The 23,006-nt window shown below is 38.1% G+C and overlaps 1 protein-coding gene and 1 pseudogene across 3 annotated transcripts; one reads left to right on the top strand and one right to left on the bottom strand.

Annotated features, from left to right (window-relative positions):
• Positions 1 to 130: 130 nt before the first annotated feature.
• Positions 131 to 5,370, bottom strand: LOC149014304 (polyprenal reductase 2-like; annotated as a pseudogene). Its single transcript, XR_016173455.1, has 6 exons — positions 5,148 to 5,370; positions 3,474 to 3,829; positions 2,013 to 2,247; positions 1,227 to 1,325; positions 699 to 770; positions 131 to 582 (listed from the first exon to the last, which is right to left on the bottom strand). The product of XR_016173455.1 is annotated as a polyprenal reductase 2-like (transcript).
• A 227-nt stretch (positions 5,371 to 5,597) lies between these two features.
• EMB2757 (Transducin/WD40 repeat-like superfamily protein) lies at positions 5,598 to 19,965 on the top strand. Of its 2 annotated transcripts, none has more exons than XM_089155646.1 (14): positions 5,598 to 5,729; positions 5,854 to 5,981; positions 6,126 to 6,188; positions 6,296 to 6,367; positions 6,533 to 6,589; positions 7,337 to 7,563; positions 9,112 to 9,170; positions 9,256 to 9,349; positions 11,324 to 11,390; positions 13,249 to 13,331; positions 14,835 to 14,926; positions 15,593 to 15,699; positions 17,625 to 17,688; positions 18,930 to 19,965. In XM_089155646.1, the coding sequence occupies exons 2-14, from the start codon at positions 5,875 to 5,877 to the stop codon at positions 19,026 to 19,028; spliced, it is 1,191 nt and encodes a 396-aa protein (XP_089011772.1). In that variant the 5' UTR covers positions 5,598 to 5,729; positions 5,854 to 5,874; the 3' UTR covers positions 19,029 to 19,965. The 2 variants fall into 2 exon arrangements, with proteins under 2 accessions (XP_089011772.1, XP_089011771.1); XM_089155645.1 differs by having other exon boundaries at positions 5,848 to 5,981; positions 18,930 to 19,964.
• Positions 19,966 to 23,006: the final 3,041 nt, after the last annotated feature.

Genomic DNA, 23,006 nt, shown 5'->3' with positions numbered 1-23,006 from the left:
TATAAGAGAAAGGATCCAAGGAGTGGAATTAGGCCAAACTATCTCGCTTGAAGAAGATAGCGCCTGCCAGGATAGGGCGTCTGTACATGCGTTGCTCTCCCTAAAAAAAATGTAATGGTATGATATTTATGATGCCTTCCTAAATATTTGATGAAGAATCAATCCCAACTCTGAAGTCTGTGCCTCATCTGTACATAAAACAAATCGATCAGAAAGTCACTTCAATGAGAACCCATATTGAGCTGCTACGCAGAGGCCGTCAGGACCACAAAGGGAAAATTTATTGTTAACCTTCACGGTTTCACCTTTCTTGACAAGGCTGTTCACATAACAAATAAGGTAGCAAAGCAAATGAAAAACAGCTTTTCTGGGAAGAAGCTGTCTAAACTTTATTCAATGTGCAACACATGGATGCAAAATTAACAAGATCTACGATCCATGGAATAAAAGCATGCACCCATGCAGTAGAAATAAATATCATCTCTAGTAAATATAGGGAATAATGGCACGCCGTGGGTAGTTATCAAATTTTTGGAGGTACCACCTATGAGTCTCTGCTGCTGCAAAGGTGAGATTTGCTACCTGTGACATTCAACACAAGCTATTTGTTTCACAGAATTATTGAAGATGGAGTGCATTGATACAGTAGCAATCAAATGAAGGTGCAAAGCACTGTCAGGTATGGACAGCAGAAATACCACAAAGACAAAAAGTAGCCAGATTGTTGAATCTGAACCTCCACTGGCAACCAGAAGACCAGCGTAAATGACCTACATGGCAGCAGAAAAGGATGTGAACATTATGAACGGTTTAGCAGAGAGGTACCAAATTCCATTGACATTTTTTACTGTAATCTCTTCAGATGCATAAATTAAGAGGTTTCTGGTTTCTTTTGAATTCAGATTATATTTCCAGGAAAAACAAGGCTGAAAGGCAGAGTAGCCCCTCCAACCTGACACATGACAGGGCCAAAAATCACTGCCTGACCCTATTAAAGGTGGAAATCCTGCTGTTGTTGATGCTTCCATGTGCTGATATTGGCCACTGCCTGCTGCCTTCTTGGAATTCTCTCACATATTTCTTTTGGATTTCCATTGGGGAGCTCATGCTAAAACAAGAGAGTAAGATCCCCCTTCTTTTTTTTTGTATGGGGATGGGGGTGAGGGTTTGTGCTGGGGGGGAGAAGGTGGAAGTCAAAAGAGCAAGAATAAGGAAGAGAGAGTTACAATTTCTGACAGATAATGTGGACAAGAAACAAATTCAAACCAATCGCCATAGGGGATCAAATATTCATCTGACTTTGCACCGTGTTCCCGCAATGAACCCTGGTCAAAAGAGAAAATTCATGTGAACCAGTTAGAGTATGACTTGAAAATGAAACAGTAAGGCCAAAGACTGAAAATGGATAGTTATAAGCCAACTCATCATCCTCCTCAAATGGCAAATAACGAGGACAGTAATGTAATATTAATATTGTATTTAAATAAGGGCAAATAAGAGGTGCCAACTGGATGATCATTGTGGTCAATATACAGGGTCACAACAAACATATAATGATTATTAGATATCACACACCATTTATTGGATTTATAAGGGTTTTGAGATCAAGAATAGAAAGGACATATCAAAACAGTTTGATTAATACATGTAGTTTGAGCCTATTATGCTTAAACCTCTGAATAACTTCAAACAGTGGCTGCAACTAGAATTTTGAACTCTCCTCAAACCACCAAGGAAGATGATGGTAATCTTGGTTGAAGAATAACACTATATACAAAAAAGTTTCTCTTGACTTGGCCCACAAAGATAAATCAGCCGTCCAATTGCCAATTTCATGTCTCACCTACAGTGAACTAGCAAATGCACACAAACATGGAGACACACAGGCTTGTCCATGGACAAGAAACACCTAGATTCTCTAAAACCTCTATTCAACCAGGATGCAAAGCTGGGGCCTAAAAATAACTCAAAGCCAAAGATAGAAAACAATCATACCATGATGTAACACTTACAAGAATTGAATGGCAATGACTCTGATGAATCCAACCCCATACAAAAATAGTTGCACCAATCCACTGGCACCATCCAAGATTTTTGAGAGGCTCCATGCATCTCCACCAACCAAATTCAATGTCAAGCAGGTGATCCCAACCTTTAGAAATGAACTCATCCACTTGATGAACAGTAAAGCTAAACACCTCTTGTGCACAGGTGCTACAAAAGCATAGTGGTGCTGCTGCATAGAAACTAACATTTTTTGTCAAGGGATGGGATAATGAATCAGCAAAACCAAAAATGTAACTACTTACTGTCATACCAGTGCGAAGAAGATAAAAACAAGAAATGTCGATAATAAGCTTCATCTAATAGTGTATCAAAAGCAAACCAGACTACAAAATTGGTAGTTGTTGCATAGAAACTAGCATTTTTTGTCAAGATAAAGGATAATGAATCAGCAAAACCTAAAAATTTGACTACTTACTGTCATACGAGTGAGAAGAAGATAAATAAGACCTGTATATCATAAGCTTCACGTAATAGTGAATCAAAAGCAAACCAGACTACATCAGAGCCTCATCCAAACTGGTCTATCTGATTTCGAGCATATATCTGCAATATCTCATTTTTGAGATATCTCAGTGATATCTTGGTATAAGATATTGGAAATTTTATAGTAACTGTGTATCTCCCACCAAAACCTGGCTTTGATTCAACCAAAAAGAAGTGCATGTACAGGCTAGATCTTGGTCCAATTCAGGTTTTGGCTGACAAGGCCTTCTGAGACCAAAATCTAGAACCATGATTTCTTGTCAAAGCTAGTTTTACAATTAAGAAGTACATTATGGAGGAGTGTGGAACTGTGTCTGGAAATCCAATAATTTCAGTTTCAGTCAAATACGGTGAGGGTTTGAAAGATATAGTTCCAAGCCCAATAGAAGAAATCAATCCCACCTTATTGACAGTCCCCAAGAGGACTGTTGGAAAGTAAAAGTTCCAGACAGAAGTGTGGAAGACAAATAGCAGCTAAGAGAAAATTTTGTTTCTAATCATATAGTAGACCTGATAATAACCAGTGATAATACTTATTTTCTTGGATAAGGTTGAATTGAGTTGAGGTGGCTATACTGCCTACCTATTCAGACAAAAAGCAACAATATGTTTGTTTGTGCCAAGGCTCGTAGAATGATATAGCACCCACACTAAGTTGTCAACTTCTCTCATGTAGATGATTTGAATTAGCCATTGCCTTGAGGTGGCTACTTTCCACCTATTCAGACAAAGGCAATGATAAGTTGCTGCTCCTTGGAGAACTCAACAGATACACTAACAAGGAGGAAAACACAAAATGGAAAATTGGGGGTTAGGAGCATACTTCCAAAACCTGTAAACAGATATATTTAAAAGCAAAATAGATACAGAAAATCAGCAGTGTGGCAGGAAGGTAAAAAATAGGAAAGATTCCAGAAACTCACTAAAGTCCAGTCAAGTAGCCAAAAATATGCATCTGAGCTGAAGGGCTGTAGTTAAAAAGATTTAGGGTCTCATAGAGGCGTCTTAGGACTTGAACTTCCATTAGAAAAAGCAAAAATAAGGTTTTGAAAACCTTGTATCTGTGGTCTTCCAGTTCCGGAGTTGAAGGAGACTTGAGCTTGGACAAGATATGTGAACCTCCATTGAAGTGGCTTGCAACTGGAGAAAAATGAAAAGATTTGGAACTGAATGGTGCCATGCCAAACGAATACAACCAAGTCATAAGTAACAAAACAGTTGTCAACGTCACAGCCACCACGTAAAAATGCAGGAAGAACCTTTGTGGAACAGTAAATTTCTACAGTTCAACAAAACGAACATTAGAGAAGGTTCCATATAGTGAATTTAGCTAATACTTACAAAAATCAATCTTCTAATATGAAGGAAGTTTGCCATTTCAGTTTTGTTTCTCAATTCATTCATCAACAGCAACGAGTTATAGTTGAGGAATAAGAGCTAGGTATGGAAAGGAACTACGTTATAAGCTCAATATCTTAGTATTAGTTATGCTCATACTATTATTTACCTTTGGAATAAACAGCCTTCAACTTTCCTATGCCCTCAGATGATTGCTAAAACCAGTCATTGGTGAAGTGATTGACAGAAACAAATCTAAAGCACCCTTGGTACAACTACCCTGAAAGCGATTGCTATAATAAATCTTTAAAGTTTTAGCATACTTAAACCTAGTGAGCTGCAGTTTCCTCAATTGGAGCACGGAGGAGACAATTGTGCAAGATTCTTGCTGAGAAGCAGAATCCAGAATTATTTTTCTTTTGGGAGTGGTTTTTTTTTGGGTGGGGGGGGGGGGGGTTGCTTTGAAATGGGGGCATCTGAAGCTTCTCCAGTTCTGGCAACAGAAATGTCAATCCAAAATTTCGCATCAGATAACTTTTTGCTGACACTTTTTGGCAGCGGCTGATATCTCTGAAGCATCAGGATATGAGAATTCTAAACAAGACAAGCACAGCACATGCAAGACACACTACAATAATAAATGCAGAATTGTTAACCATCTCATGATGGTAATTAACATGTAAAAATCCAGACAAAACACCCCATGCTAGTCGCTTTGAAATATTAACCATTTGTAATTCAACCATTTCCAATTTCTTTTTTTCACAAAACTTAATTCCTCACTTACAATTCCAAGATTTATCTATAGATTGAAAAGTTGTAATCTCTATAATTCAGGAATCAATCTCTGCTTTATCCAACTTCGGAGAAATATATATTCTTCCCAGATGCTGATCAAGTGAGTGATCACAAACATGTTTAGATGGTATGTAGCTTCTAAAGCATTACATCAGTATCTAGGGGTTATAAGTGTCATCCCTCCACCAGTTTTTTCTCTGTTTCATGGCTTAGAGGACTTCAATCCAGGCCTCTGCAGTTGGTGTCTCAATGCCATCAAAGAAAGACTGGACACACTTCAGTAACCTCTACTTAGAAACAACAAACTAAACTGAATATGAATCGATGCTTTCGTATCTTAACACTTATGTGGTTTTCTTGTGTAGTTTTACAGCTACAGTTTTTCATTGGTCGAACATCAACAGAATTCAAAGCACAGAAGTTGCCCGCATTGAGAAAGTAGTTGGTAAAGTTTTTCTCACATTCATTCGTGAAGAAGGTGCCATGAACTTCCCTCTGCTAGCAAATGTCAATACAAGTCCACTGAAGGAAGTAAGACGGGCACAAGGGACAGAGGCAACAAGAATAGGGCAAGATTCCTGCGATCCATGCAGATCTCAGTAGCCATGCTAGTCCGATATCCATCAGACCAGAGTTCCTTGCATAAACCCTAGTTTTGAGTTCTGAGATCGAACGTCCAACAAGATGCAGAAGACGAAGAAGGAGAAGAAGGAGAAGAAGAGAAGGGTATAAAGATTCGGTGAGAGTCGAAACGGTGATTCGGTGTCAGTTCTTAGGGTTAGGGGTGTAATTTTGGAGATTGAAAGGGTTTTATAGAATGTCCTGTAACGTCGAGGGGTTTATATGTAATAAATTGTTTGTACTTATTGGTTATTGTGAGGTTCTGTTTGGTAACGCTGCTTTGAAGTGATTATGCGACTGTTCGGGAAATCAAATTAGAACAGAAACACATTTTTATTTTTCCAATTGCAGGGAAAAGATTAATAAGAAACGCAAGAACAAAAATTAAAACTTCGCGGGAACAGTTAGAAAGACTTGTAAAGGTGAGAGCTCCTTCTCTTCTTCTTCTCCTCCTTCTCTGAGTTAGGGTTTACAGAAGTTGGTTTTTTTATTTAATCTCCCAATAACCGAGTTTGGTTTTTTCTTTAACAATTTTCCTAGTGGCAGAACTAGAGTCGCGATTGCAGAATGGACACAAAACGCCGCCCCCCTGACCCAGTTGCGGTGCTGAGAGGTCATCGAGCTTCTGTTACGGATGTTTGTTTCCATTCTTCAAAGCCTCTGTTGTTTACTGGGTAGTTTTCTAATCACCTGGACATATTAGACAAAAGCTAGTTAGAAATTCTTTGTTTAACTTCAAAGTTTTCAGCTGGAGATGTAAGAAGAAGTAGATGTTCTATTATTCGTACATTGATGTCTATTGGTGGTTGGTGAAACAGTTCAAGCGATGGTGAGTTGCGGATATGGGATACAGTTCAACACCGCACGGTATCTTCTTCGTGGTAAAATTTATCGCCTTCAGTAGCAAGAAATGTTTTCTTCATTTAATTCCCTAATTTCCAATGTTATGCGTTTAACGTGTCGATCGTACGTATGAAATGGACTACAGGGTGCACAGCGCTCCACATGGGATCATCGGTGTTGCTGCAAGTCCTTTGATCGGAGAAAATAAAGTTGTTAGGTCATTCCTTATAAGTTCCCTGCGTATTTAGCTTAAAAATCTGTGCCTGGTACCTCTGATGTATACAGTAGAATCGCTTTATCCTTCTTTCTTTTATTTATATTTTTTATTTACTAGGTTCTTGTCATATTTATAACTCATAGTTTGTGCCTTGAATGTGTGTAGCCAGGGAAGGGATGGGACTGTTAAATGTTGGGATATTGAAGACGGAGGCCTTTCCAGGTACTATCCTTTTACCTGCTCAACCCCATTCTGCACCCCATCCCCAATTTTTCTTCCTATTAAATTTTAAAGTTTTCTTTGGAAAAAGCTGAGCAGTGAGCACAGGAAAGAGTGAGTTTTACTGATTGAAGAACCTTGGAGATATGAGGAATGTCAGACAAATGTGATTTGGGGGCTTAGATCATAGGAAGTCACTTAGTGGCCTAATATTTGTTGAATATAAAAAATATAGGTATGCAAATAGATGAGGTCCTGGAATAGTTCCCCCTTTTTACTTAATCTATAATAGAATTGGAGCCTTAGTCAGAGTGATTCCAGGTTCAGGAGGACTAATTCGTGACTCTCCTTAAAAATGATTCTAGAAAGGCAACAAATGTATGCTATTATTGCTACCCGCTTAGAAAGTTGGATTCTTATGAAAATGTTGAGAACACTTGCAATTGGTGCTTCGGGGAGTAATAGGGTGGTCCTAAAACTTATGTGTTTCAATGGAAGTTAGGTATAACTATTAGATTGGGACTTCTGTGTGATTTCTTATACCGTAGATGTCTTGTATGCCACACCCACTACTGCAGGTGCAGTCCAACACCCCAACCCCCCCCCCCCCCCCAAAAAAAAAAAAAAAAGGTGTGGGTGGGAGAGAGAAATTTACCTGAATTTTCACTGTTACGGATTTTTTGCTGGTCCTAGATCAAATGGGACCTTCCTTTGTGGGTTCTAAACCCTTGCACTTTTTACTGTTGGCAGGAAACCATCACTTGTCATCAAAACAAATTCTTATCATTTCTGCAAACTATCCTTGGTGAAGAAACCTTTTACTTGCTTGGTGCAAACTGAAGATGCTTCGTCTGTCAATGCTTCTGTTGATAAATCAGGCATTACAACAGTACAACCTAAGAATTTATGTGATATTGAATCTAGGGCTGATAATGCAGCAATGCTAGATGGAGTTGATGGAGGAAAGATCCCAGGAGGTATGATGGAAAATTCCACCCCCAACATCTATCTATTTGAGAGCAAAAAATATTTCATGATGGAAACTATTTTGATCGAATGCGTTTATAATATTACGCATATTCTGGGTGCATTGTTCTCTCATTGGTGCCCATAATTATGTACTTTTTTCTAATTAATTTTTAGGTCTTCTCCATTGTATTTGTGATTGAAACCTATCATAACCCTGCCTTTTAATATGAAGTTCGCATTGTTAGAACCATGTATAGATGCATGATCATCTGATCAAGTCAAGTTTGACTAAATTAGTTTAACATTTTATACTAAGAGACAGATGGTCTTGAGATGATGTTGGCATACAGAGCTAAAACAGAGAACATTGCTTAAATGTCACTCTGGTTGACTGTTAGAGGTTAATCATACACTTGCCTTAGCATCTTAGTATTAGTTCAGCTTTGGTTGGATAATTCTGGATCTTGACAATTAAGCATTCCACAGTTTAATAGATGTAGCTTAAATCATATTTTCTGAATTTCTATGGAGTTGTCTTTAGGTATATGGTATTGTAGGCCTGGATCTGCACTATTAGGATCAAAATTCCAAAAGAATGCTTTTTATGCTCGCTGTAGTTTGGTTTTGAATGTTCCTGATCATGTTTGGATGTAGGAAAATGACCCCATGTCAGGTTGGTTTACACCAATTTATGTTTAAAATGTTATAATTGTCCACTTACAGTATCTCCTATTTGATTAGGTTTTTTCTTCTTCAAATCCTGTCCCATTCCCAAGTGCTCCCTGCCATACTATTGGACCATGCTGGGTCAGATCAAATAGTTCCAATTTTTCTTGTAGTTACCTATCTGAAATGGGGTTGCTTGTAGTCAATTTCCACTTGGCCTAATTATTTTTAGATCATATGAGCCTAAAGCTTAGAGTTATAATTTAAATCCAAAAGAATGCTTTTTATGCTCCTTGTGGTTTGGTTTTGAATGGCCTGATCATGTTTGAATTTAGAAAAATGAACCTATGTCAGGTTGGGTTGCACCAATATGTTTGAAATCTTATAATTTGTCCACTTATAGTATCTCTCACTTGATTTTTCTCTTATCCTGTTCCATTCCCAAGTGCTTCCTGCCTTACTAGTGGATCATGCTGGGTCAGATCAAATAGGTCCAATTTTTTTTACAGTTACCTATCTGAAAGAAAAAAGGGGTGGGGGGTTGGGTTTTCTTGCAGTCAATTTCCACTTTGCCCAATTATTTTTAGATTATATGAGCCTAAAGCTTAGAGTTATAATTTACTTGAACCAAGATGCGTAAGATTTAAAGTACGTGCTTCCGTGCAAATTGTTCAATTTTAAGACTTGATAGTGTCCAAACTATAATTTTCACTCATTTTCCTTTTCTTTTCTTCTAGTAGTGTTCACTGCTTTATCCTTTTTAGCTTTTCAATTTGCCTATATCAGTCGCTCTAGTTAATTTATATGTGGTTCGCTTGTTGTTTGTCTCTTTTAAAATGTTTTGTCAGACACAGTAGCGTAGGCGATTAACAATATTAATTATTTGACAGATTCTGTTTCTACTGAAGGACCAAAATTTGTGGCTATAGCAGGGGAACAGTCTTCTGAGGTGATTGATTTGTTCATCATGGTTTTCTTGTTTTCATTTACTCCTATTTATTGCCTTACCTTACAAAGTGATGGATTTGAAAAAGGTTGAGATTTGGGATCTCAATACTGCAGAAAGGTTAACACACTTGCCTCAGATCTGTAATGAAAGCTCCCCAAGTCATTCAACAAAGGCAAGAGGTTTGTTTCTGATATTTGTATCATCTTTTGACCCAGAATGTAGTTTTGTCACCTTGGGATTTATTATCTACATATTAATGATTAGTGAGTTCTACAATTATCTTCACCCAATTAAAACTCACAAGGTGACATTCATCTCTAGTCTTGCCTGTGGATTTTACCATCATCAAGAACATTTTCTCCTCTGTTTTTTCCTCTCTCGGCAGTAATATTGTAGCCCTTAATGCAATGGATTATAATGTGGATCCGTTGGTGGATTTCACTGTCATCTGCTCTATTTTTGCCCTCTGTGCAGTAATGTTGTAGCTCTTAATTGTGTTCCTGATAAGTAGTTGCGGGGACCTGAATTAAGGATCATTTCTTTAAATTGATCTGGTTGGATTCTTCTTTTGGAGCTCATTACGTGTTTATAGGAGAGTTCATGTCTGAATTTTTTTCTTCTTAATTAAGTCTTCTATTTGAATGCAAGAAGAACGGCAATACCTAGATGCATATTAATAATGAATCATGTGGATGGTAAAAGTAGTTCATTAAATTTTACTCTTGCTTGGGGGTGACTGCGTCATTTTCAACCACATCAGGATGCACTCTTCTTTGAACAAACCTGCTTTTGACAATGGATACTAAGTGCAAGGACCACATTCTGTGTCCAGGGCTTCAATTACTTTTTGCAGGTTTGAAGTCTGACCTGCTGACATCTTCAACTAGGCCAGTGGCTAGCCTAGGCTTGATTGCCTTTAGGGAAGCTCAAGCCTGATTGTAATAACATCATTAACTAGTTTTCTCTGTGATGGACTTCAAGTGTACAATATTTTTATTTTGTTACTTGTTTTAGTAGGTTAATTCTTCTGCAGTGTTAAGTGGCCTGGAGGAAACTTGTTTAGGGCTCTATGGATATTTCGGTAAAATTCCTGCATAAACTTTGCTATGAATTTGTAGCGGGGGTTCTTTCTCTGTAATACAATTTAAGAGTGTGTGTGGTGTGACCTAGGTGACCAGGCGCTTTGGTGCCACCTACATGTCCAGCTGTCTCCTTGTCACTTGGGCAATGCTTATCGCATTGCTTGGTGCTGCCCTGCTTTTTTCACCTCCCCCCCCCCCGTACACCTTGCTTGTGTAGACACCATTGGAACCATGTTGGAGTGACACATCTTCTATATCTCCTATGGCCAGTGCACTATCTGCTAATAGTCTAATACAACTGGATATTGTTCCCCTTCTTTGTTTATGGTGGCAAACACACTTTGGGGAAAAAAAAACACATTGTTAGCCTATTGCATGGGAAGGTTATAATTTTGATGATGCAGTTCTCATTAGCAAGCTTCCAGCATATGTAGTTACTTATAGTGATTTTCACCTACAGTAATATGAAAGTCAAATTCATGTGACAAACCAAGGCCTGGAAAGGATCGCTGATAAAATACAAGCATTTTGATGCCTGGTGGCAATCTTTTTCGCTCGTAATAGAAAAAATAAAAGGGGAAGATCTAATTTAAGAAGCTGAAACAGACCCAGAAATGCATTGCTAAAGGAACTGAAAATGTACAGTGTGAGAGTTATCCTTTTCCTGAATTCAATTGTTCTGCAGCCATTTTTTTCTCCCTTTGGTACATCAATCGTTGGACCACTTTTCTTTTCAAAGTAATTGGACGAAGAAGGCTGGGTGTTTAAACTATTATTTATTATATTAGTGTTACAACTTCTTATGAAATTGAGTAAAACATAGATTGGGCGTTAGGGTTGGTAACTAGCATTCTTCAAATAGCGCTGATTGGCGTAAGTGGATCCATGTAGCCTGACCCCGTTAAGTAGGGATAAGGCTGACATGAGTTGAGTTGAGATTCTTTCCCTATGAAAATGCTATGTATATTACATTATTACTTAGTAAGATCGATACTTGGAGCATTGGTGCCTTTCCAAATCAAATCCTTTTTCATGAATGAGGATGAACTTTAGCGTGTGCTTCCATTGCAGGAATGTGCATGGCTGTTCAGGCATTTTTACCACCAGAGCTGCAGGGGTTCCTGAGTGTTTTGGCCGGGTGGGTTATATATTCATCATGATCATCATATCTAACTGTGTTCCTTTCAGTTATGAGTAACTGCCATTCCCTTTTGTTTAGTTTTATTTTGCTAGTCTCTTCTTTTTTTTTTTTTTTTTCTGTCATAAATTCTTACAAAGGCATTTGTTTACTGGGGTTTTTTGTTCTTCTTCTGTGCTGATGTGAACCAGGGATCTAGGGTTTAAGGATGGATGCAAGCCCTAAATCTAAGGTTCACCATCAGGATTTTACTCAATTGCAGCAGTAAAACTAGGGTTTGACCAACTTGCAGTGAGGTCCATCAAAGGTTTACAGCAGCTGTTTAGGGCTTAGTACACCTGCAGTTAGGGTTTCTAAAGGCCTAGGGTGAAATAGGTTGAGGGGAAAGGAGGATAGGATTCGAACAGGCTGAATTAGGGTTAGGAGATGAGAGAGTTAAATCTGATTTAACTGAATTTTAATGTCCAGAATCCAAAACCAGGGGAAAATAAGGCTGGAAAGGGAGGCTAGGGAAGCGAAGGCAGGAAGGCAGGGAAGATAACCAATAGGGAGGGGGTGAATGGAGAGAGATGGGTGAAAGGGGAGGCAAGGTGGAAAGGGTGGCGGTAATAAGACCAGGGAGGGGAAAGGAAAGGGCGAACGGGGAGAAGGAGGGAGAGGAAGGGGAGCAGCCAATGGGGGGGGATGAGGTAGAGAAGGGAGACAAGGATACGCCTGGTGAAACTGGTATGAATTCTGGAAACCCAGAACTGCCACAAGAAAGAAGGAAGAAGAAAAAGGGCAAAAAGAGAAGAGAGGGACCGGAAGGAGGCAGGGCGGGGAGGGAGGGGAAGGGAAAGGCGCAAGGGAGGGGGGGGGCGCCACAGGGGGAGAGAGGGGAGAGGAGGCAATGGGGGTGAGGGCGAGTGCAGGTTTAGGGTTGGGGAGGGGAAGGCGCAGAGAGAGGGAAAGGGGAAGGGGGGCGAGATGGGGGTTTTTACACTGAAGAAGGCAAGGGGTCAAGGGCTCCGCGTCCGCACAACGCAGCCGCGTTCCCCTTGGGACTGCTCCCTAGCTTTGCTCCTTCAAATCTCAAATTTTATTAATTTCATAATATGATTTTTTACAAGTAATGGTATATTTATAGCCTTTAAGAAGGAACTCACACTAGGACTCAAACCTAGAAAGTAAACAAACTAGGACTTCTACTTGGACTAAAGACTCACATTCAAACAAGGAATCTATCATAACTCAACCTAGAATGATCCAAATTGTAAAATAAAAGTAGATCTAAGCTCCTTGTAAGAAGTGGAGTCTAACTAATGGGATCCCTCTCTACTTGGGATTCCTACCCTAACTAGGACCCTTCAATAACTTGACAACCAAGGACTCATATAAAAAATAAAAATGGATTTGGATCTGCAACAAACCCTAAGTTGACTTTACTGGATTGGTGCACAATTAGCAAAATACGCCTGGTTTTACTAGAGGGCTGTAGGGTGTGGGGATATCACCCTAGGCCCTATTTTGGCCCTGGTTCTGGTTCACAGCATGTGCATTTATGATCTAGGTGCTTTAGAACCATATCCAATTAATAGCCAAATATAAAAAAAAATGTACGCTCAATTACCATCTTTAAATGAGACTACATATAAATGATTTACAAATTCAGACCAGACTGTCTACAACGAATTTAGTTGTGCATAAATGCCTTGTATATTAGACTAATGAATATGATTAAGGTTTCTGAAGCAAAACCCAATGTCAAAAATGAAAAATTTTAAAATGCATCTTTTTATTATTTATTTTTTATTTGCAATGTGTGATTGTAGGTGGAGTTATGGTCTTTCTTCTAATTTTTATCTCCTGCAAATGGCAGATATGAAGATGGGAGCATGCTTTGGTGGGATCTGAGGAATCCTGGGGTTCCAGTAACTTCTGTGAAATTTCATTCGGAGCCAGGTAAGTGAAACAGCTTCTGGCATATTTCCGCAAGTACTAATGGTGCAGTATGCTTTCCTCTTCCTCTTTTTTTTTTTTTTTGGGGGGGGGGGGGGGGGGCGGGGGGGCTAGTTGTGCTCTACTACTCAATGTTTCATTTATCATGATAAGGGTTCAGTTTGTTTGTGGATTGGATGTTCACTTATATCAATTGGGTTGTCTCAGCTTTCCTAATGAATCAGCATTCTGCACTTGGAAGAGGTGATCTTTCAATCCATGTTAGCTTTTTTATGCAATACAGGGTCTAGAACCCTGGTTCAGATCTCTCATAGGCCCATCCGAGGGAATAATAGCCAATAGATGTAAAGACAATAATTTTGGAACTCAAAGTTTACAAAGGGAGTGGCAGATTTGTAATTAAACAGAACATTAAGGTCTAAACTTGGCAGAAAATAGATAACTAGGAGCTGGGATACAATAGGAAATCATATTTAAGAAGGGGTAGACTAGGCATTAACACAAATAAAAGGATAAAAACATAGTTAATATGACATGAGGAGTAATTTTAGAAATAATAAAATAAGAGAATATAAGACTCAGGTAAACTTCTACCTCACAATGGGCTGTTGCTGTGGCCAACCAATTTATTCTTGACCACATAACTGATTAGTTACTGATCCAATATGGATGAAACTCCTCAAGGTCAGAGTATTGAGGACCTACCATTCACACACGGTGAACAGGCAATATGGATGTCTAGATCAACAAATGAAGCTCCATATCCTACTAGTTGGTAGATGCAGACCTCCTGGTTTCAGAGCAATGTCTCTAAACAAGAGGATTGATTGGGAATGAAACTCTATTATTTAAATCACTCTAGGACAAGGTTTTATTCTCACAACCTGAGAGGGAAAGGAAAAAGGATCAAAAGGATTTAATGCCACCACATGAATGGCTCTCTGTAATATCAAGCAAAATAGGGAAGTAAGAAGAAGGAACAACAAAGAAAATAAGAGCAAAGATGGGAGTGCAATCATACTAGAAGAAAAGTGAGCACATCAGTCAACCTGCTGCCTCAGGCCACACAGGCTTCACCCAAGTCAAAATCCAATTATTCTATTCTAGTTCCATCATTGGTTGGTTAAACATGTAAAGAGAAAATTTCAAACTTTTAACAGAAACAAATTATGCTTAAGGAAATTATGTGAAACAAGAAAGTGGCGGCAATCTGGAGTTTCATACATATCTAACTTCTACTAACGTAAAACAGAGTAAAATAAAATAAAATTAATAAATCATTAATCCCAAAATAAGGCCCAAGTATTCTACTGGACTGGAACCAGGTAGGAACCTGGTTCTTGTTTTAGGCTTCAACAACGGTTCAAGTCAGTCCTATTAAGCGTTACTGCATCACTCTTTTTGGCTGCTAATGTGTTATTTAATTATTACCAAAAAAAATGTGTTTTTTTTTTATTATTCTTTCTTCAACATGTAAGTAATGTTAGTTGTGTAAACTCTCTGCAGTTTTAACCCTTAGTGTTGATGAGCCATGCACTGGTGGTATGTCTGGAGCTGTGGATGACAAAATTGTGCTTTTTACCCTAGATCATCAGACGGTATCTCTACATCATTACTTCTTAAACATACCATGATTATTTTACTTAGTACATCATTCCTTGCCTAGAGCCAAAATTATTGTTGTCTAATATCCTATATTTTCCATCAAGAAAATTTTGCTAGTCTCAGCATACTATGAGTGGGGAAAGATGGTTTCATGTGATGTAATTTTCAGTCACTTGAGTAAGACTAATGTAAACAGAACCAGGAATATGTAGTATGCAGCTTTAGTTGAATTAGGGATGGCGTAATTAATCAATATAATGGCTATGTTCAATGGGGGGGGCCCTTTAAATGCCCCAGTATAGACGAGTGATTTAATCTGGATTGAAGGAACAAAAAGAGCAAGAAGCAGGTCTAAACCTTAGAAGAAGTGGTGAGTAAAGACATGAATGGCTTAGGCCTTGTATCCAGTATGATCTTGAATAGAGCTGATTGAAAGGCAAGGATCCATGTAGTTAACCCATTTAGTTGTAATAAGGCTGAGTGTTGTTGTAATTAGTTGAAGAATAATTCAGAAATCAGTGCCACTCTGAAGCAATCTGTATAGCTGGGTCTGAAACCCAAACTGTTTTTGGGCTTATGCATTCAATTTCCTTCTTGGTATTCCAGATTTTATTTCCTGGGGTCTCAGCTAAATTTGATTCTTTTTTTTTTTGGCATAGGGTTGTTGTCTGGTCAAGAAAGAAATCGGTTTGCAACATCCTGGCATAGCAGCCACTGCTATTCGAACTGACAGAAAAATTGCTGCAACTGCTGGCTGGGATCACAGGTTCATGCTTTCAGCAATTTACTTTGTTGCATTGTCATGGTGCTGCATGTCCATCTCTATGTTGATGTTTGTTTCATCAACTACTTATTATCACTGCTTTGATGTTTGTTTCATCAACTACTTATTATCATTTGCTTGTTTGCCACTGGAGAGGATGAAAAAAATTTATAATTTTGCTGTTGTAGTTTCTTTCTTGGTCTGCATACATCTTGATTTTCTTGAGTTTTTTAGTGGCTCACAATTCCTTGAGGAAGATTAAAAAGTGACCCTGAGAAGATTTTGCAGAAAGGCTCTTATTGTTTCCTTTTTGGTTGACCTAGAAAATTGTGTCTTAGTTAAAACTGAATGAATGAACGACATTCACAAGCCATTCAGAATTTGAACGACAAGTGCAATTAAAATACTCGAGTGGCCACTCATGGTTTTGGTAGATCACAAAGTAAATGTAATGGGGATGCCATCCTTTGGATAAACTGCTTTATTTTCTCCATTTGGAAAATCTTCTGTGGTTTTATGGGAAGAGTTTATGAACAGGGGGTGCTCTCTTCTGCAGACTAAAAAAAAATGCTTGGATGTGTTTGCTTTCTAAATAAATAACCAGTTTCATGCCTTTGCACACTCAAAGTATACCTTTTTATATTTGTTTTAAACTAAGGAGGTTTCTGAAATATTTGTGGTGAAATGAATGTTGGTCTCTTGATGTGGCAGTATTATTACCTTTACATGGTAATACTCAAAACAGACAAAATGTTGGTCCAATGAATGTGTTGTACGATGCTGATACCCTTTTTTAGCTCGAGTTTTTTAAATTTCCTCTTTCACTGGAAAGTCTGGAATTTGATATCAAACAAAAATATTTCAGCTTTCAAGTCATTCAACATGTACTGAAACAAAGGATCTCTTTTGGAGGGACCAACTCTGAAACCACATGTTTGGAACACAATCAAAGCTGAAGCTCTTTCATAGGTAGACCAAATTTGTTGAATAGGATTGCACAACCTAACTTGTCATGGACTCATGGTCATGGTTGCTGTGTTACCTGTTAACTCCTTCACAGTGCTCTAATTAAAAGAAGGTGAATAAATCCTCCACAATTCAATTAATGACAAACTAAACGATTCTGAGTGAACTTGCTTGGTGCAATACTATGTACCAAAGTAATGTCCTCATTGATAACAGGATGATGACCTCTATTTGTAATTCATAGAATGTTGAATGTTGCAGGTAAAATCAATGCTTTAGTCAATCCAGTAGAACCATAGAGAGAAGTCATATATGAATCTTTTTCCTATTTTAGAGTGGGTTGTATTGGTAGCTTACTATTGAGGATCTATGAAAAGAACTGGAGCAAAAATAGATCTCCGATGCCATTTTGTATTTTAACCTTTCAAATTTATGTAGAGAATGATATGAATTGGATTTTAGTATGTATTGGAATCTAGTATCTAACCAACCACATAGACATGGAAGATCTGTTACCAATTCAGATAGGAAAATGTGGATTGGCATCTGCCATTCCTCAAAATCATGTTTCAGAATGTCAGCAATCAAAACTGAGTATTCTTCATTTATCCCTCTTTTTGTTTGTGTATGGGTGGGTATTTATCTATGTTATTTGTTGCATAGGTACAGCATCATCATTATCTGCTTGTTTGTTGTATGATATATTTGTTTTCTAAATCCTGTAGGATATAACGTTTTATTGTAAAATTGCTTGATTTTGTCTTATATGCTAACCTATCAAATATGTAGAAAGAATGATATGAATTTGGTTTTTAGTATGTAATGTAATTCTACCAACTCATTTAGATATCAAAGACTCCTGTTATGTACTTATGGTATTTTGCGTTAAAGTGTGCTGTCAAATTGTAAACTTAATTTTGTTGTTTTTCCGGCTTTTCTTTAATATTCTGTTATGTTGTCAGGCTAAGAATATACAATTATCGTAAAGGAAGTCCTTTAGCCATCTTAAAGTATCACAGTGCCACGGTATGCAAGTACTTAATTCTTATTCTTCAAGATCAATCTTCAAATTTCACATTTTTATTTTATATTTGTACAGTTTTCTAATCATCCATGAATGAAGGCTTAAGTGGGAGTCACCTCCCAACCCAAACACGCCTTCCCCCCCCCCCCCCCCAAAAAAAAACCTCACAATAAAAAAATATAAGACAAGAACTAAAAAATAAAAAGAGTAGGGACTTATAGACATACCTACGGCCTCTCCCCCAGTGCTTGTACACAAAAACACCTCATAGCCAGACATGTTTGCCTCTTCTATTATTTCAATTGATGTCAACAAAATCCTTTGTTTAGGCCTGTTCTGCTGTCCATAATCTAGGGCCCTTTCTTCTGCTAAATGCCTCAATCATAAGTTACTGTTGTCTTGTCTAGTTGAAAACAGGTTGTATCGGCCTTCCATTTCTCCATTTAATGCCTTTTTAACCTGGATATTCTGCGTAGTATTCATTTGTCTTTGTTGCAGATGCACAAGCACTACCTTAGATTTTCTTGTGTATCTATGGATGTCAAATGATGCTGCTTTTTTTTTTCCTAGAATGTTCCTTCTTTTCTGACTCTATGCTTAATGTTCGCACCAAATTCATATTAATATGCTCAATAGGTTTCAAGTCTACATTAGCGTGAATGACCAACACCCAAAAGAGAATAAGATGAAAGCATTTTATCCATCTTTTTTAAATTTCTATTTTTGTGCATGACTTTCAATGCCCTCTACCGGTGTATGATCTCAAAACTTTGCTTCAAATTTTCTATGCACGTCTTTGGGATATTTTTTTTTTTTTTGGGGGGGGGGGGGGGGTTGGAGGAGTGTTTCACGGTAGATTCAAAAAGGGAGCCAGACCTTGCATAAATATTAGGTTGCTCTGGGTTTTCTGCGCTCCCTTGTACTCCCCTCAGTGTCTCTTCTCTTCCCACTTTAATGTATATTTTGTGTCACCTGAAAACGAAGTCTAGCCCAAGTTTAATTTTGTAGGCCTGAACATTAGTTGGCTATCAAAGTGGAATCAGTCCTGTTAATCGAGCATGTTTTTACAGGATAGACTCCCAGTTGCAGATTGCTTCAAGTGTTATCTGCAGTATATTTTCCCGATTATTATACATTTTCTAGAATTCCACAGCATTTTGGGCTTTCTGGATTAGATTGGCATATTCCTTTTCCGTTATGGGTTAAGTCAAGAATATATATTGACAGAGATGATTTTTGACAGTGTAATGCTGTATCATTCTCCACTGATTGTAAGCTTATGGCCTCCTCTTCGGAAGACACTACTGTGGCACTGTGGGAACTCTACCCTCCTAGAGCTTAGCATGGAGCTCCCTTTTCTTGGGGTGATAGTACTCTGACCTACAATGGTATTGCCCAGCTTGCAGCTTCAAGTGATGAAATGTCTATCCTGCACTCGAATGTTGACCTCATGTGGTACATTTGAATTAAAGGGCCTCCTTGCTGCCTCAGCTCATTCATTTGGGATCCTTTCTCTTTGGTAATTGATATCATCTTCCTTCTGCTGTCTAACTTTTGAGAATGTAAATGAAAGCACTTGATGCTGATCTCTGTGTATCTTACATTTCAAATTTTGTATGGTAATGGGGTGATAACCTTGGTAAGCATTTTGATGATCATTTCATTAACTGTATTATTAGCCATGAAGGAGGCATTTTCATTTCTGCTGATTTGGAATTAGTGTTACAGGAACATGATTGCAGTGGTCCTGTGATGCCATAATGCTTTCATCTGATAAGTTGGTGAAGGTTCATATTAGTGGGTTTTTTCTAGATGGGACCTGCCTTGATTATTGATATATACATGTAATATCTAAAATCGAACCCAAAACTGTCTCAAATCAACAAAATGCTGAGCTTGTCAATTTCAATTACCAGGCACATCATCACATACATGAAATGAGTAAAGACACCTCCACAAACCCTAGAATACCTCTCAATGAGCACCTCAGCCCACCTTGTACCCATTATAGCATATCTGTTTCATTCTTTTCTTTGTCAACCTTTCTCTTCTCAACACATCCTACCATTTGTTTGAAAGCTGATCGCTGGGGACTGAAGCGTTACACTGACCCTTTGAAGTTATCATCTTAACCAGTAGCTTTCAAATTGCTTTTGCTTCTTTTTCCACTCTCATCATGCTTCTCTATTCATTCACTTGTCAATATAGAGGTGCTGGACTAAAACTAGCTCTTCTTTTTTCTTGTTCTTTTGCCTTGTAAGGATATATATATAAAAAAAAATTGTAATTACTACAATATGCAGCCATTCTACAGGCGATTGATCATCGATTAGCTACTGAATGCCCACTCCAACGGGCATGATGAACAATCATTACTCTCCCACCACCCCTCTATTGATGCAGGTTTTGGGCTGGTGAGAAAGAAAGGTCAAGGAATGGAAACAAGAAAATAGGAGGGTCCGGAGGGTAAAGGATATCATTGTCATTACACACTTCTGCCACTACACATTTAAGAGGGAAATCTACCTCTGAACGCTAATACGATGGACCCTTCTTCCTCTCTCTTAATGCGTGGTGATGATGGTTCAAAGTAGTGGTATCTTGCACCCTCAAGGGTGGAGAAACAAGATTCAAAATTAGAGATGTATGGTGTGAACCCTAACCTATCTCGTCCAATCGGTGACAAACGCTTTGAACCTTAATCTGTTTTTATGGTCAGATCAATGTGATTTTAAGAGACAATCATCCCCTATCGATTATTGTATCGTACTGGTTGATGAATTTTTGTACAATTCAATAAAGAGATATATTGTATCGATTATGTCTATTATAGATACGTATCGGTTAGTATCATATTGTATTGTGGGATACTTTAAATCTTTGTTGGATTGTGTCAACTTGAATCTTATTCCAATTGAGGACAGGCTCTCTTGAGTGTCAAGATACTCAAAACAAAACTTGCACTCCAATCAAGATGCAGCCAACTTTATCGATTTTGTTCTATCATTTAAATGATATGGCTTTTATGTATTAAATCTTATTTTTTGTATTTTTTCGAATAAAAGTAAAGACTTTAGCTGAAGCTAAGGTGACACTGGATAGAGAAACCAGGGCCCTGTGGATGGATCCACCACACGCAAAACCCGTGGAAGGAAAGTTTATATTTGAAAGGGGAGGGGATTTTCGCCAGTCAATTATTAGAGGCCAGGAGTGGGAGCAGTGAATAATGCTTTTTTTTTTTGGTAAGAGCAATGAATGATGCTTCATGGGCTTTGAAAGGAGGATTGTAATCAATTTTGGACTTTGATGTCAAAAAAGATTTGCAATCAAGGTTTAAAGTATTTCGGTGATTTTTAACAAAAAAAAAGTATTTTGTGATACCATACGACACTAGTAATATTTGATCTAATTGAATACATCTTGATACGTCTCTCCATTGAATTATACTAAAATACATTTGTCGGAGTGACACAATACTTGATACAGGACGATACATCTTTTAAAGTCACCTGATTGATACGATACTCAATGCCGATATTTTAAACCTAGCTTAGAATCGAATAAGTGGAGTGAAATGAAAGATTGCATATGCAGTTCAAAATTATTCCATCCAGTCTTTGTATTAGGCTTCCACCAACCTCCATCATCGATAAAATAATACACACATACATACATACATACATACATGCAAGTCTTTGGAAGTCTCATATGGCATTCTTCTTTGGGACTTTTAACAGTAGGTAGAGAGAGAGAGGCAGAGTCTATTTGGAGGGCCAAGATCCTCTTTTAATCCTGTAGCTATAGACATGGTTAAGTATGGCAATTTCAGGTGGTCAATTTGGTTGGATTGAATCAGTTATTGTATTTAACAAAGCATCATCAGTATATGTTCAGTGTTCTCAAAATACAAACTCTACCTACAATGTGTTTTTTTTTTTTTTTTTTTTTTTTGGTAATTACCTACAATGTGTTTCAATGTTATAGAATTTGGATTCTCTTCGTCTAAGTCTTTCATTCGTTCAGTCTATCCAATTGTCAGATGGGCAATGCCTAGACAGAAAGGATGGCAACCAGTGAATGGAAAGGTTGAAACGGAATCAATCTTTTTAGAAGAAGAATCACACCTTTTGAAAATAGATTGATCTATTCCAGCCATTTCATGTACTATCAATCCATATCAATCATCTGAAGATCGAATGGACCAGACAGACGAAAATACCCTAAACACTAATCCAGATCCTCTCCACTTGGGTAGGGCATTTGTCGGTCCCCCTACCCTCTCTGGTGGGTTTGACTGCCCGTGTACCATGGACAGGCCACGTGTTGTCCATCGAGAGAGGAGGAATGGACGAACCGCCTTCCCAGATGAAGAGGATCTTGACTCTCCATACACTGCCCAAAATAACCCTACTAACCCAAAAAAATAAAATTAAAAAATTAAAAAATATATATAAATATATGAGTTTGGTATTGAATCAGATTTATACATACACTTCTGATGAAAGTCAGGGCCCACCATTTGCCTGTTTTACAGGATGAAACTGTGGACGCTTGACCAGTGACCACCCTCCTTGTTATAATCAAGTATAATTATATATATAAATATATATATTCCCTTTGTTTATCTTCTACGTAAAGTACTACGTTTCCTCCACCAACCCTTGTCTTACACGTGTCCACGGCCCCACATCGCGTCTACTATTCTTTCTCCACAATACTGTCGAGAAATCATCACGATACCACAACCTAAAAGGACGTAAAACACCCTGAACGCTGTGCCACAGGAGTTCTGTACAATGAGGTTACTGTAGTCATTTCAATGGGAGTTTTGGCCCTTTTGGGAGAGGTGGCGTTGATTGTTACGTTTAAATCGACTTCTCATCCTTTTGGGGAGTTTTTGGTAAATTCAGGCCAAGTACGATGGAGAACTGTAAGGGTGAGGAGGAGATCTGTTCGGCGGTGACAGGTGGAAGGTCTAAAATCATTTTGCATTTTGTAGATTGATTATAACTTTTTACATAGACGTAATACGATTAAGAAGATTCTATTATGAGTTCAAGAATTTAAATTCTCTCGAAGCCAGTAGCAAAGTCTCGTCTTATATTTAATTTATATTAAAATCTATACTCTTAAGCAAGGTTTACCTGATTTCGAAGATAGACCCGCATTGACATAATTAATTGGGCGACATAAATGATTCATTTTTGGAGATCTGTGATGAAAAACAAAGGGTTTTGGTCTATAGGCTTAAGTCTGGAGCCCACTATTGATCTTGGTTTATAGAGGGGTTGCAGTGGCATAGCTTTCGTAGTGCAGTACA

Source organism: Hakea prostrata, chromosome 5, assembly GCF_041222555.1.
Source record: "Hakea prostrata isolate BN-2017 chromosome 5, UWA_Hpros_2, whole genome shotgun sequence".
NCBI lineage: Eukaryota > Viridiplantae > Streptophyta > Magnoliopsida > Proteales > Proteaceae > Hakea > Hakea prostrata.
The sequence above is the reverse complement of the archived record's forward strand: the minus strand, read 5'-3'. Positions and strand labels throughout refer to the sequence as shown.

Coding starts and splice junctions, on each gene's coding strand:
- EMB2757 (XM_089155646.1), top strand. CDS start 5,875: ATGGACACAAAACGCCGCCCCCCTGACCCAGTTGCGGTGCTGAGAGGT. Junction 5,982..6,125: donor AAGCCTCTGTTGTTTACTGG/GTAGTTTTCTAA, acceptor TTGGTGAAACAG/TTCAAGCGATGGTGAGTTGC. Junction 6,368..6,532: donor GGAGAAAATAAAGTTGTTAG/GTCATTCCTTAT, acceptor GAATGTGTGTAG/CCAGGGAAGGGATGGGACTG.